At 36.9% G+C, this 15,907-nt stretch overlaps 1 protein-coding gene across 1 annotated transcript in view; it reads right to left on the bottom strand.

The window, feature by feature from the left end:
• KIAA0825 (KIAA0825 ortholog) overlaps positions 1-15,907 on the bottom strand; it is a 206,789-nt gene that overhangs the window by 154,699 nt on the left and 36,183 nt on the right. Inside the window, exons 5-6 of the mRNA XM_041422246.1 lie at positions 11,936-12,106; positions 847-941 (exon numbers count right to left, since the gene is read on the bottom strand). Of these exons, the coding sequence (XP_041278180.1) occupies positions 847-941; positions 11,936-12,106 (266 nt within the window). The remainder of the gene's footprint in view (positions 1-846; positions 942-11,935; positions 12,107-15,907) is intronic.

Below are 15,907 nucleotides of genomic sequence, written 5' to 3'. Positions count from 1 at the left end.
TTGGAAGAGAATGAAGAGCTACAAAGTGAAGCCCTTCCAGTTTACTTCAATGTAAAAGCTGTATCCTCCTTCCTTTCCCTTTCCCCACTAGCAACAACCAGCTCTTCAATGTACAGGGAGAGCCCCCATGGACACACACTTTTGCACTTCCTCATTTTTTTTTTTTTTAATGGGGATCAAGTACATCCCAATCTACCTAAAATATTCTTCTTTGTAATACATATTAGTTTCACACATCAATCCAAAGTACATTTTTAAAAAAAATTCAGCATTAAAATCAAGCCATTAAGAAATTAAATTCCACTACTATAAAGTATGAGACAGTTGGAGCACTTTATGTGCCACAAAATCAACAATAAAAATGTGTTTTGTAATAAATGGGAGCCAGATAAAAACAATCTTGCACGTACATTCTACAAAACACAGTGTTCATTATACAGTAGCTTTTGGCATCAGAGAAACTAGACATTGTATGACTACCTGCATGTCTAGGAAGAACCATTATGATCAAATTCTAAGAACTTCATAAATCTTCTTCAAGGTTCTTTGAGATTATATGTATAATACTAAGAAAGCTATCATATTTAAGTAAATTTTTCCATTTTGTTATGAGGTATCTTATAATTATGTTTTTTCTGTTAATAACTACTAAATACCAACCACTTCTTTGAATGCCATAAAATTTTGTTCCATCTAAACTGAAACTTTGCACATAGAAGTAATCACAGAAGCTGAAGTAATGAAACTATGGCAATAGGTGTTTATAATGAACATGGTGAAAGCCTACACAGGAGACACACACAAAAGAAAACCCCATACAAAGTGTAAGACTCCTTTCATACTCACCTCTTCTACCTGAAGTAACTGTTCAGGAAGCACGCTGGTTTCATTTGCTCTAGTTTCTCCTATTAAAAGCTCCCCACTAGCTCTCTTCAGAACTCCTGCACAGTATGACAAAAGAGATCAAAGTTTATATTAATTCTGTAGAAAACTCAGCAGTCTTCAACACCTTCTTATATATCAATATGAAGCATAAAAAAACCCTCAAGAAGATGTAGGGGAATACTAATGTTATAATAAAGTCAAATTCAAGTTATATACAGTTTCTTTTATATAACATGATGAAATCAACATCTAGTGGTACTTGTATTTTATACAAATGCACATATAATGTTTTCTTTTGTCATCGATGCATTTTTATACTGATTGTGAAGTCATCTCTTCTTAAGGAGAATGCATAACACTTGATCAGATGTATAGAAATTAATTTCTCCTCTTTGTTCAAAGAATAATATCAATTGAACACTAATATATCTTTTACAGCCTTCACTTATTTGGAAACACCAATACAGTAAGAATAAAACCACAGTTAATTAGTACATATATTATAAGCAAAATGATGGCTTATAAAAACATAAAGAACAAGAGAAGCTCATTAAGAAAGGCTGGTACAAAGCTCACTCATAAATCTTAGAGCAATGGGATACTGCCCCAGTTTTGTCAAGACAAACCAGTATCTGGGTTTGATATCACTTTTATCAGTGATTCAAGAAATCTGGGTTCCTGAAATGTACTGATGATTCCTCTTCCCTGTGATACAAGCATGAGATAGTGGAGTTCCAGATCCTGAGAGCACAAAGAAGGGTAAAAAGCAAGATCACAGCCCCAGGCTTCAGAAGAGCAGATTTTGCCTCTTCAAATGTCTGCTTGGAAGAGTCCCACAGGATAAGGCCCCCTAGGTAAAGGGACACAAGAAATTTGACTAATATTCAAGTATCACCTCTGCTAATCTCAAGAGAGCTGAAAAAAAAATGGCAGAAGGCCTGCATGCATGAACTAGAAGATCCTAGCCAAACTCAAACACAAAACGAAGCATACAGAGAGTGGAAGTAAGGATGAGTAACCTAAGAGGAACACATAAATAACTTCTGAGCATGGAAAAAGTTAAGGAAGCTAAAACGCAAATGCATCTGATTTGGCCAGGGATGTCAAAGACAACAAGAAGAGCTTCTGTAAGTACACAGGTGATAAATGGAAGACTAGAGAAAACATGAGCCCATTGCTCAGCAAGATAGGGGACCTGGTAACATAGATATGGAAAAAGTTGAGATAATGAATGTCTTCTTAAATTCAGTATTTACTGTCAAGACCAACCTTCAGGAATCCCAGGCACCAGAGACCAGGAGCAAGGAAGACATAATCTAGATGGAAGAGGATCAAGTCTGAGAATAACTAAGCAAACTCACCATACTGAAATCCTTGGGCTTTCATGGGATGCACCTGCCAGCGTGGAGGGAGCTGGCAGATGTCAATGCAAGGCCACTCAATAATTTTTGATCAATCATGGCAACTGGGAGAAGAGTCCAAAGGCAAGAAGAAAGCAAATGTCACTCCTATTTTAAAAAAGGGCAAGGAGGAGAGGACTCAAGGAAGCAGAGTCTTGTCAACCTCACTTCTGCCCCAAGGAAGGTAACAAAGGCATTTCCAGGTGCCTACAAAGAATTCATCAGGAGCACTCAGCATGGCTTCAGTAACAGGAAGTCATGCTTGGCCAAAGTGTGATAAAGTTCTATGAAGAAATGATTGGCCTGGTAGATGAGGGGACAGTATTGGATGTTTTCCGCATGGACTTCAATAAAGCCCATAGCATTGTCTCCCATAAGATCTCATTAGAGGACAAGATGTAGACAAGATGCATAGACTCGACAAGCAGTCAGTAACGTGAGCTGAAAAGTGGCAGAATAGCCAAGCCCCAAATGCAGCGATCTGTGGTACAAAGTCTAAGGGCAGTAATTAGCAATCTATCTCAGAGGTCAATACTAGGTCCAATCCTGTTTAGCATCTTCATTAATGATCTGGATGATGGGGTACAGTGTACCATCAGCAAGTCTGCAGCTGACATCAAACAGGGCAGCAGACAGTCATGGTGCCAATCCAGAGGGACCTCAACAGGCTGGAGAAATTGGCACACTAGAACCTCATAAATTCCAAGAAGCAAAGTCACGCATCTGGGGAAGAATAAACCCAGGCATCACTCTATGTTGATGTTCTCCCAGCTGGTGAGAAGCTTTGCATGAAAGGAGCTGGGGGTCCAGAAGTACATGATGTTGAACATAAGCCAGTAAAAAGGTATCTGGTCTGGATCAGGCAAAGAATTATAAGCAGGTCAAAGGAAATTTTTCTTCCTCTCTGCTCAACAGTGATGAGCCACACCTGGAGTGGTGTGTACAGTTCTGGGTTACTCAGTACAAGACAGACATGAACATACTGGAGAGTGTCTAACAAAGGGCCGTGGAAGATGACAAAGTAAATGGAGGAGAGCAACAGAAGAGAAAGAGCAGGGCACTAATATATATAAATACCTGAAAGGAGGGTCCAAAGTGGTCAGAATAAGTCTTCCACGATGACAGGGCCAATGGTCACAGATGCAAAGCCAGGAGTTTTCCTCTGAACATCAGAAATTGCTTTTTTTACTGTGAAGGTGACCAAGCACTGTAAGGTTGTCCAGAGAGGTTATGGAATCTCCATCCTTGGAGATACTCAAAAGCTATCTGGACATAATTGTGGGCAATTGGCTCCAAAGGCCTTGCTTGAGCAGGGATTGTTGGACAATATGAATACAATATGAAGATCCCTTCCAACCTCAACCATTTTGTGATTCTGTGAGTCACAAAGAGATACAAGAATAACACCCAATGATATGTATTTTAAAAGTCTGTCTTGTAACATAAACACTGGTGCAGATATTCCTAAAGTAATGTATTTCATAAGAAACATGAAATTTTAAAAGAGGTTTTAAATGACCAGGTGCTACCAAATCATTGTCAAAGATTATCTTCCAGTCATAACCTTGGAGGTCTTCAGTATTCTGAAATTTCCAGCACTGGATTTAATTTATCCAAAATAGATGTAACCTTTTCCTTAATTGATTTGCATTCTGAAAAGAAACACTGTTTTTCAAACACTTATACAACATTGAAGAGCTTTGAAGTTTTTGTGGGGTTATTTGTTTTGGGGGATTTTTTGTACATTTGGAGGGGTTTTTTCCCAAATACCATTTTTGTTTGCATTTTCAAAATACACTGACAGATTTAAGCTGGGAAAAATGAAAAATAAAATAGTAGAACATAAAAACAAAATATATTAATCAGGCCATCCAACTCCCTGATCCTCATCATTACAGACAGTACCAGAAACTTACTGGGTTTTTTTCAGCAATTTAATGTATTTTATAATAAAGTTTCTAACAGTTTTCTTTAGAAATCGGTCCAGAATTTTAAAAACCCAAATAATAGTCTAACTGACTGGATATTTTCCCTATTTTCTATTCTATGTTTTCTACCTTAAATTTACCTTTTTTCCTTTCAATTCTTCTTTTTTATAGATATCACATTCTAACTATAACCACAAGTAAGCTTCTATACATTCACATTCTTGTATTATTGTCACTACTTAGATCTACTATTTAAAACTTTTTATATCAAGACATTAAAGAAAACCTTAAACATTTAAGCTAAAATCCTTGTCTATTCACAGCATTGCTGCCTTACTTATTAAGAACTTACAGCTGAGATAAATAGGTATTCAGCTGATGGCAGATTTGTGACTCCAGGACCACAGGCCTGGACCAAAGAGACAAATGATGCTTACACCCATACCAGTCATTTAACAGGTTCCTTCATTATCAAATTAACATGTTCTACTACATTATCGTACTTCCTTTTCTAATTAATAGTCTGGACACTCCTGCTTTATACTCATATGTATCTATGCTTGTGCATGTAGGTCTACATACATTAAAAATTTCACTGGTTTTCTCAAAGAAGCTGCAGGTTCAAGTCCCCCATATTTCACTGACTTTGTTTGGCTTCTCAAATTTTTGCTTTCCCCAAATCTCATCTGGGTATGGCTGGCTAAAGCCATCTTCTTCTTCGATTTAACCTCCAGTTAGCAAGGGTCACCTTCCCACTGTATCTTGAACATTGTACACTTAGCCACAGCCCCCCATAGAGCCTCCACTCTTCAGATACTACTACAACCTTCCTCTCAAACACTATTTCCACAGAGACAGATAACAAATTATATCCTTCCTGTCCTGAGACTTCTTCACTTGTGTGAGAGACTGGAAGGAATGCTTGCTCAAAATGTTTCAGGGGTTTGTGTGAGGGAAAGAGACAGGTCAGGTCTTGTTCTGGTGAGGCAGAACATTGCTCCATATACTCCATCTCCCAGAGCCTGTGTCCCAGCCCAGAGTGGCCGCCAGTCCCTGGCACATTACAGGCAATGCTCCACACCCTGCCCCTGGAGCCCCAGCTCAGCCCTAGAGTGGCCCGATGACTGAAACTCCCACCTGGGGAAGGGCCCAGGAAAGCCAAAGGGTATTTAACCTGAGACACAAGGTCAGCATGTCTTGACCCTGTCTCCTCTTTGAATCTTTATGAGCTGAACACTGCTGGAACCAGGAGTGGTAGTTAGGTTTGTTCTTTTCGGTATAATTTCTGCCTTTCTCTCTTTCTTCTTTTAATTCCCTCTTCTTGGAATTTTTGAGTAACTTAAAATTGAACCGGCTTAGAGTTCGCAAAGTTGAATGGGCCAAGTTAATGCTTTGAAAAGTGTTTTATGTTGATTGAATGCTGGCCTAAACGTTTTGCTAAAGTTCCTTGATATCCTGAAGTTGCCAGTAAAGTTGCTTTGACCTCTTGAGAATATCTTGTTGGTATCTGTACTGTGTGTCTAACTATGAAAAACCACAAGCCCTTTTAAGTGTCTCATCAAGTAAGGATTTTAGGGCTTTACAACTTGTCTTCTGACTGTGTTGCCCTAATGAGCAAACTCTCCTGGGAAAGAGAATCATAGCTTTATTCAAGGTACAGCTGCTAGGCAGTCCACATTAGTTTGCTACCGCAGACAGAAAGGCAGGGATGGGTCAGAGGAAACATACCTATCTAGACAAATTCTCTGACTCCTCTCTTTGAATAGCACATATCAAACTGCTTTTGCACAGATAAAAAGAAATGCATGTGGTTCTTCTCACATGGTTGTTTAGAGAAAAGGATTTGCAGAAAGAGCTGAAAAAAATGAATGTTGTGAAAGAAGATGGGGGCTGAAGAAAAACGTTTTCTCCTTTTCCGGAGCATATTCTAAACCTTCAGCATTCTTAATTATTAGGGAAGATTGGATTAACCACAAATCCTTGCTATGTCTTTCTTGAAACTGATGTTCTACAAACATCTAGTCCTGATGGACTGTTCATAATTTGTGTACTTTCTTTAGTTTGCCAACCAGGCAGCTTTAATAATTTTGATTGTAAATAATGAGAACAAGATTATATCCAGTGCTACACTTAAAATCAAAATGCTTCAGCAAATTTTCCTTGTGTGTATTAAAATTTGTTTGGGATTATTCTTCTCTTCAAAACAACTGTTTGCCTATGTCCCCTTATCTGTTTATTTCTTTCTCCAATTCAGTAATTTTCTGGTTTTGTAATGGTGATTACAAAGACTGAAGAATGATAGTGACACCTCTTGCATTTTAAATATAATTATTTTTTTCTTATAAGAAGTTCTATTAATTTTTTTTCTATAGAATTCCACAGCTTTCCTATTTTTATAGCATTTAGGGCCATAAGCCCAGTCATTGTGATACCATATTGCATGCAGCAAGGTATCAAGGAAAGCTTTTGTATGAGCTACTCACTATCTGTATATAAGCTAAGCATCAGTGCTATCAAAGTAGCTTACAAATTGGATTCAGCCAGCTCAGTCAGAACTTTTATTGAAACCATACTGGAAATAATACATCTTGCAGAAGTAGAAAGAACCATTCTTCCATGTATAAATAACAACTAAAAAATTGTTATGACTGATTAACTATGGGTCAAAAAAACCTTCTGCCATCTATCTTCAATAATGAACTTTTTACTTATTTTACTATACCAAGCAAACTGTACTAGCCCAGATGCAGATAATGCACCTCTGAAATCATATTCTCCTAATAGTGTAAATTCATCTTTACTTTGGATTGATCCACTGAAGCTGTGTATTTGTAAAAGAAGATACTTGAACATCTTATGTTGAGACCAAAGCAAAAATCACAACTTTTTTTAATCTTCAATTGCAACTCTTGCAATACTGCAACTTTGAACAAAAGTCAGTTAGGAGGATGCACCTCAAAAATTTTATTCTACATTCCTTTTATTACCCTTTCCAGAAATGGATATAGAGTTAAGCATCTCTATTTAAAGTGTGAAGGAAAGACCTTTGCAAATCTTCCCAGTCCCATGAGACAGAGCTTGTAAACCTAAGGATTTGACAAATTCACCCACAGTGTTTTCAAGCACTCCACTGGAAAAAGCCTTTCTTGGTATTCGTTATCTGATCTGTCCAAAGTTCACCTTTCTCACTGAAATGGGGAAAAAATGTGAGACAGATGAAAGCACATTAGATATTTTTGATTTTTTAGAAGTCTTAACAAGAAGCTTCTGAAAACCCAAGAGGAAAGGAAAATCTATCTTAAAGCTGGAAAGAGAATGCAATTTGGCAGAGTTCTAAACCCAAGTCTCATGCTTAACACTTGATTGTAGACAATCATGTTCCTGATTGCTTCAAAGAGAAGCTGTGATCTGGACGTACTAGGTATCTTAGAACATCTCATTAATTTCAGCTGAATGTAAATAGAGAAGTAGACTATCTCATCACAGTAGGCATGACAAGATACCTGCAGATGAAACGGTTAAATAGTCAAGAAAAAACTGGGAATGGTTACTCCTATAATTTTATGAAATCCAATGCCTGTAGTGGAATGAAGGTATACACCATTGCGAATTAATGTCCTGTAAACGACAGAACAATACAGATACCTTTTCTCTGAAAGGCAGAGTAGCAGTCTTGTCCAGATGACACACTAATGTTCAGGGGTAGAAAACCATGCCTTCACTTGTTTGTCCAAGAACTTTGCATGATTTTCTCCTTATTTTGATTTAAAGGATAACCTGAAGAACACATTAGTAGTAGATAAAATGTATATTGATACTATCTTTTTTAAAAACTGTGCTTAGATAACACAAATACAGTTTTAAATCAAGCTCAAATCTTGGCATGTACATATTGAGGAACACTAAGTTACTGCTGGTAAAGTCAAAATTAAAATCAGGAAGAATTGGAAGGAGAACAGTGAAAAGAAGTAGAGTGGAAAATGCAATTCAGAGAATTCTTTTCTCCAATCTATGTAAAGTAATTTGTGAAAATGAGAATTCTGACTATATTCCAGAAGATGCCAGATAAAGAACTCTCAAACTGAACTCAGAGACCTATCTGTATCACCTAAAAACTCTCTACATCCATCTCCCTACAGAGTTCACTCTGGTTCACTGTTTCCTTTGGTGCTATTGTCTGCCATGGGGTTACCATCAGAGAACACTGGTAGGCAGTACTTCCCTCTAACATCTATTTTCAACGGCCTAAATTGGTCTTCATAGGATTCCATTGTGCACGCTGCAAAGAAACTTGTCTTGTTGCCAGCTAGAACTCTGAACTACATGTCTTTCTTTTCTTCACTGTTCTTTTTTTGGTTCACAAGCAACCTCCTACCAAAAGCAGAATCTGCAGAAGAGACTACATCCAAGCAATAATGCAATGAAAAAGTATGAAGAGAAGCCCAGGTGGCCACCTTGCAAATTTCCAATGTGGAAGCCTTCGACCTCTCCGCCCAAGAAGCAGCTATAGTCCTAGTGTAATGAGCTTTACAAACCCTGGGAGCCTCTTTACCCTTAACTACATACGCCTCTCTAATACAATCCCTTAACCATCTAGCTAAGCAACTCTTAGAAGCCATTTGACCCCTCTTAAGACCCCCTAAGAGTACAAACAATCTGTCAGAAGATATGAAATCTTTGATTCTTCTGTGATAAACCCTAAGTGTTCTTCTTACATCCAATTTATGCAGCCGTTGCTCTTTGTCATTGCTGGGTTTAGGGAAAAATGAGGGCCAAGAAACCGTCTGGTTTAGATATAACTCAGATGCCATCTTTGGGACAAAAAAAAATTTTACAAAGAGGAACCATCCAAAGAACTACTTTGTCTCTGATGGAACTTTATACATGTTCTAAATATCAAAACTGAAGTACTACAGAATATAAAACAAAAAATCAATTGACATTGAAACAGCTATACACATAAACATACCACTTGACACAAGCACATGAAAAAACCATTATTTTTGTTGCACCTCTGTGTGAGCTACATAGATTAAAAGTCTCCCATGAACACTAAAAGCAACCAAAACATAAAGGAAACAAGTACAAGGCTTCTGTCTACACAATGCCTAGGGAAACTTTAGGTGACTTGGACATTCATCTACCTTTTATGAATCAGCCGTCTTTAGCTAGTTTGCCAGCAGTACTACTTGCAGTGCACTGACACTTGAGATATCCCTCACTGCGGAGACTGATGGGTAGGCTGGATATACCCAACCTAGCTTGAACCCACTGAGAGTATGGGTAACTGTCTAGCACCATCAGCATTCACTTCAGTTGGGTTAATTCACTGTCTCTTAGACTGGTTCTGCAGCACGTGCTGCACTGTAAACCTGACCTTTGTACTCAAGATAACTTAAAGCTGCTTCAGACTTACCTACAATCCTGACTCTGCTAAATTAAACAATATTTCTAGTAATAAGTCTTCTAAATAAGTACTGAAGATGGCCATTATATTGTCTAGTCACATATTACAATGTGTTCTGATGCAAATAAAACAAGGATTCTAACCAACCCTTCTTATAAAAAGACTCAGCCATCCTCAGTGAAAAAAATAAAATTATCAACCCAATATAGGACAATAACAAACCTTAAATCCTTAATCCTAAATTCTTAAATCCTTTTAGGTACTTAACACAACTTGGAACTACTGGGAACATAGCTTTCATTCTCCCACACTAAATCATCTTTCACCTCACTTCACTACAAATGAGATTTCCAACAATATGAAAATAAAATAACACCAATAAACCTTTCTTCTAGTCAGACCTCTTGTTAAAAATTTTTCCGGACATGTCTTCTTTTCACAAACTATCTGTAAACAGATCACTGCAAACAGTTTTGTGAATAGAACCACCTGATCAAAACAGCAACCCTAAAAACAAAAGTATGTCTGAAGACTTCACTAAAAGCACCTGAAAAATATTTACCCTTGATTATTTTTCAGGGTAAGATGAATTCTGTGTTTTTTCTGGAATGTACCTTTTACCCACGAGACTGCCTCCTACAAGGTCTAATAATATTTTCCCAATTCAGATTTGATTAAGTAGAGGTACCAATTAAGAACCAACTTGCTATGGACATGATTACTCTAAAAGAACATTTCTCAAAGAAGGCAGCTTAACACTCTTTGGAGAAATAGTTCTGGATGTAATTAAGCTTGGAAAATTTTTATTAATTAATTAAGCAGGATAATTTTTACTTCCTGGAAAGTAAAATATTTATTGCTAATCTTGAAATTGTTAAATTCTCTGAATTACTGGAGACCACCTGCCTTAGAATATAGTCACATAAATATCAAATAAATTTTGCATTCAAGACTTTTTGATTTTTTTTACACTTCCTTTTTTTACAATTTCTTTACACATGATACAGTAATACAAAGTACATTTACCATTGCCCATCCTGAGTGTATAGCCTGTCCAACACATGAGGAAAACTGTACAAGTTTATTCTAAGACCTCTTTGTAGAATATAAATATAAACATAAAACATAAATTATAATGCATAATAATAACTTAGCATTTCTTGAATTAGTAAAACTGACTAAAGGAGGAAGAAATACATTGAAGTCACTGAAGTCATTGAAGTCAGCAAAAATGGAATTTGAATACACATTTTATTAGAGCTTTGTTGTATATTCTAAAAATATATAGGTTAACCTGTATTTCTTTATTTTGGAGTGTCAATATTAGAGGTAAAGAATACAATAACAAAATGCGTGCCTTGAAACATTTCTTATTTAATATTTTTATTTTCATCAATGTTGTATTCTGAGACAACATCATTCCCAAAATATCTTTCTCCTCAGCCTATAGATAGTGAACATTTGATTTCACCTATCCGCTCTCCCTGAGCAGCCTGGCCTCATTTCTGGTCTGATCTTTTCCTGCAATAGAATCAAAGCTCTTGAAACCACTTCTCTCTCATGACTTGGAGTCTCCACTGGCAGAAGCAGCAGAGAAGAATAATACTTATAAGCATATTACTTATAAGCATATGAAGGTGTTATTCACCTGAATTTTCATGATACCCAGTTCTACTGAATACAATTAGAGGAAAAAAGGTGAGCTTGGAACCTAAATGCAAACGTGAGGCTTGATCATTTTACTGATGTAGAGCCTCCTTCTGTAACACAGCCACTGAAGCCAGTGAGATAAGCATGCGAGTAAACACAGTGCATATGAGTAAGTGTGAGAAATACAGGTAAAGAATGGACTATATCCTTTAGCGGTTAGTTTCATGTACACTAAGATCAACTAAACTGATATTCATGTATGTGCTTTCTCTCTTGAAAAAGGCAGTTTTCAAAAACAAGTTCAGAAAAAGTCAGTTTCAAAGAATTCAGACTCCAAGTATTGTTGTGTCCTATATGAGACACAGGATTTTATAGAGAATCAAGTAGGAGATATCTTGTTGCAGTGTTTGATAGCTTTTCATCATGGCTCTCCATCAATATCTACAGTTAGTACATCACATCTTTATACACAGCAATCAGTTCTTTTCTACAAGTCATCATGCTCAAATGTAAATCTGCACATTTCAAAAGCTTTTTCAGTGGATTATGGAAACACATTTATTTGAAAAATAAGATGACATAAATTACGTAATTAATGTTGAAAATAGCATAAAATTATTCTTTTACACAAGGTAAACCATTAAATCAGAACAATCATTCATTACCTTGAACATTCTTATTCCTCTCCGTAAATGAAGGCAGCAGCAGAATTTCTGTGGAGAGCTCTTCAATTTTTTCCTCCATTAATAAGAAGAGTTTGATAAGTTGAGAAAGACATTTGAGTTGATATAAGGTTAAGCAGAAGTTCCGTCCTTTCCTGTGGTATTCCTGGGAGGCTATTCAAGTAAAATTAAAAAATAGCTTTTATTATAGCTTTAAAAAAAAAAAGATACTCAAAACTGATTATGTAAGACAGTATAATACATCAAGCAATTTAATTTTCCTTATAATGTATCTTTTTCTCATTATATAATACTGTTACATTATTTTTTTCTAACTCTTCAGAACTTCTCAATTATCTGTGAGGTTCCAACTGACTTCCAGGTTCTGTTATTCATTAACTTGGATTTTTTCTACGCCATGGATCTACTCAGGAATGTTCTCACCTGTGTTTTACAGAAAATCCACTGTGTTGCAAAAGCCGAAAGGGAAAAAACACATCATTACTGTATTTTAATGGTTTGGGACATCACATCGCTTGTCACTCTGCAAATCACCTTGTCTGTTTAACAATCTGCTAGCACAATACAGTTGATGAATATGACATTTGAGTGAAAGAAACATCAATCTAACACTCCACAACTTTAAATATGTGGGGTTTGAAAACAAGTGAGACTGTCAGTGAGCAAATATCAGCAAGTATTATAACTATCAGCATTTGGTATTTAAAAGAAGAAACCGAACATTTTATTTTGAAAGGTTAACACATGCACTCATAACATATAATCATGTCACATCAACTAGGGAACTCTGATTTCAGCACAGTCAGACTATAAATGACTGTGAGATGTTTCCAATTCAGTATTACCAAACCACATGGGTTTAAATACTTTAATTTTATAATGTCTTTAAATGTAACAAATTTGCACTTCTATGCAAATTGTGGTGAGCTGATACCATGTTCCTACGCAATTCTGCTGCAGATGTAACATCAGAAGAAAAGTTAATCTAGTAAGTGTCAGAGGGAGAGCCAGAGTACTTTGAAACAGAAGCTCTGAAAGACGAACATAAAAAGAAATTGATTGAAATGTACTTTTATGCGTCAAATCTTTCTGACCTTTGCAAATTTTAAGTACTTTGTATCTACCTTTTCCCTCAAAGTTTCTAAATATTTTTTTAGGCATTTACAAATCACTTCTAAATAGACATAGAGCTAAATAGCAGAGCTAATTCCATAATTTGCTATTCCAGTTTTAAAGCGTTAGAGACTGGAATACAGGTTTTGCATCCACATCTGAATGTGGATCTGATGTATTCATCTTAGTTCCTTGCATTTCTAAGAATGTCAAAAGAGTTATACATAATTGCCTCTGTCAATGTCTTTCCTCTCTGAATAATGAGTAAATAACAGATCTATCACTGGATTTTTAATTTTAAGTCTTAAACCTACAAAAAAATCACATTCACAGGATTTTACTCCTTACCTGAAAACTAGAGAATATAATCTGAATTTTAATTGACATGAAAAGACTGCTTGAGTCTGCAGTGTAAGAACCACAAAACACATCCTAAAAATGAACAGAACATTAGTTCTGTCTCCTATAATTAGAAAACCTGGTGATATTTCTGCCCCATCTATGGAGCAACAATGAAACAGTCCACTTATTTGATTGCCTTAAATGATATCATCCTTATTAGACTGAAAGAAAGTGAACGTAGAAGACAAAGATATACCACAGTGATGCTATTTTTTAGAATACATTACCAAACTCAGAAAAAGTAAAAACTTTACTTTTAATGATCATTCAGAATATATTTCAGTTTTATTGTTTCTCAGAAATAACAACTCATTTATTTAGTGCTTGATGCTCAAGTAGTGTACCTGAGTATCCAAAGCTTGACTGGAAAGCCTTCTATACATGCAGATCATTAGGTTTAAAATACTGACAGCATTTAATTTTGAAGAACACTGACCAGCCTGCTTGAACAAGCACATCACTGTCCATTTTTTAGCAGAGTAGAATGAAAAGACACTTCTTTTCTGACATTGTTCTGATTGGACAACCACAGAACAGAAACCTTTAAGAACTGTGTAACAGCCAAGAGCAAAGCAGCCAATGCAATGACATAGAGAACATCTCAAAACAGGTTTATAAATCTTGTAGAAGATTGCCATGAAGAGAACATGTCTCCATGTGGAAAGATGTGAAATAGACATGAAGGCTACTATGGAAATGTTACCGAATGGATCATGACTTGGAGGGTTAGGTGAGAAAACTAATATAACTCATTTACCCACGTGACACTGTGCACCCCTCCGTTATGAAAACGGTCTGAAATTGTTGTTAGCATTCTGTCCAAGCCAGAGGACAATACACAGGGTGGCTGAAAGCCCAATAAGCTCATCTCAGCCAGCCGTGAATCAGTTAAGCAACAGCGTTCTAGTCTAACTGCAGGACAGAAAGGAAATGGAGAAAGTTACATGATACAAACCAAGGTGGTTCCTTCCCAAACCACATGCAATTTACTACTATCATTCTTCTAAATTTGATTTTTTCTGCATGTCTGACTTTAATTCATGTAGTCCCTGTACAAGGAAACAGATGCAGCAGGATCTTTGGACACAGACAAACATAAACAGTATCTCTATAGTACCTCCATAACAATAGGATATGTTGGCTTTCTGCTAAAGCAATACCTAGAGAGAATTTCTGAAAAGGGACAGAAGATTTGGTACAGAAGCTATAGAGAGGTGAAGTGCATTCTACAACCTTTTTCAATGTGCCAATGAGCTGATTTACAAGTATTGCTCAAAAAAAAGTTGAGATCAGGATCTAAACGAACACAGAGGAGTAAAAAAGGTTCTGATCTCCTGAACACAGCCCCAGGCTTCAGTCTCTGCAAAACAAGGATCACACCAATACTTCTGTACAAAACCAGTGCCTATGCTGATGATTTCTAAACTGCTCTGGAGGCCAAATCTGCTAGCAGAACTACCGTAAGTCAGGAAAATGAGCTATCTTAAGCTACAACAGGAAAGATTCAAATGAATACAGTGTCAGGGCCCACTGAAGTCCCTGACAGGGAGTCAAGCATGATAATACAGCCAGCAGGACAGGCTCCTTGCCAGCCAGGGCCCAATCATGCAGATCCCAAGTAAGACAGACCCTGACTTGACAGGTTTCAACTAAGAGTCCAGATCATCAGCCAAGTTAATGGTGATGACACAAATCTGAGTCGAATCAGGAAGCTAATTCGCTCTTTCGAGCCTAGATCTGGTCTGGTGAAGGTAACCACAAGTCAGGCAGAGTTTAGTGACCACTCAGTGGAACCATAGTGATAAGGCAGGTTCAAGCTCATGGCAGGAAAATTGAATAAATGGGGCCCACAGCTCTGGGGTAGATGAACAACAGGACACCTGTGACATAGTGCAAGCAGAGACTGAGGACTCAGGTGCAGGTGAAATAGATCTTCTGGGCAGGCTGCTGTGTAGGTCCCTGAAAAGGCTGGTCAGGGCCTTCAGGCTCACTAATGCACACAAGACTTTGTTGCATAGCTCTTAAGGAATTTGAATTTTCAAACAAAAACCTCAGAAAATTGGGAAACTGTCTTTCTGCTTCATGGAGGATAGCACAACTATTTTGCTAAGAGGAAAAAAGAGAGAGTACTTGAGATTTCTGCATTCTTTCTGGGGGAATAGGAGGGAGAAGACAAAAAAATTACTTGAATTCACTTGAACCTGAACTGCATTTATTTGTAGCAAGTAAATAAATCTTGATGTTTCATTACACAAAACTGGAATGAAGCAAAGGAATAAGCTCAAAACTTCCATGCAATCATCTGTACTCTTGAGTTCCTACCACATAGAGGTAAAGGAGACCTAAAGGACATTTAATTTCTTCAAGCATGCTGATTTACTACCCCAACTATCAAAAAACAGGCACCAGAAGTATGTCAACCCAAACAACATTCTCTAA

Source organism: Onychostruthus taczanowskii, unplaced genomic scaffold, assembly GCF_017590055.1.
Source record: "Onychostruthus taczanowskii isolate IOZ18803 unplaced genomic scaffold, ASM1759005v1 scaffold72, whole genome shotgun sequence".
Lineage (NCBI taxonomy): Eukaryota > Metazoa > Chordata > Aves > Passeriformes > Passeridae > Onychostruthus > Onychostruthus taczanowskii.
The sequence above is the reverse complement of the archived record's forward strand: the minus strand, read 5'-3'. Positions and strand labels throughout refer to the sequence as shown.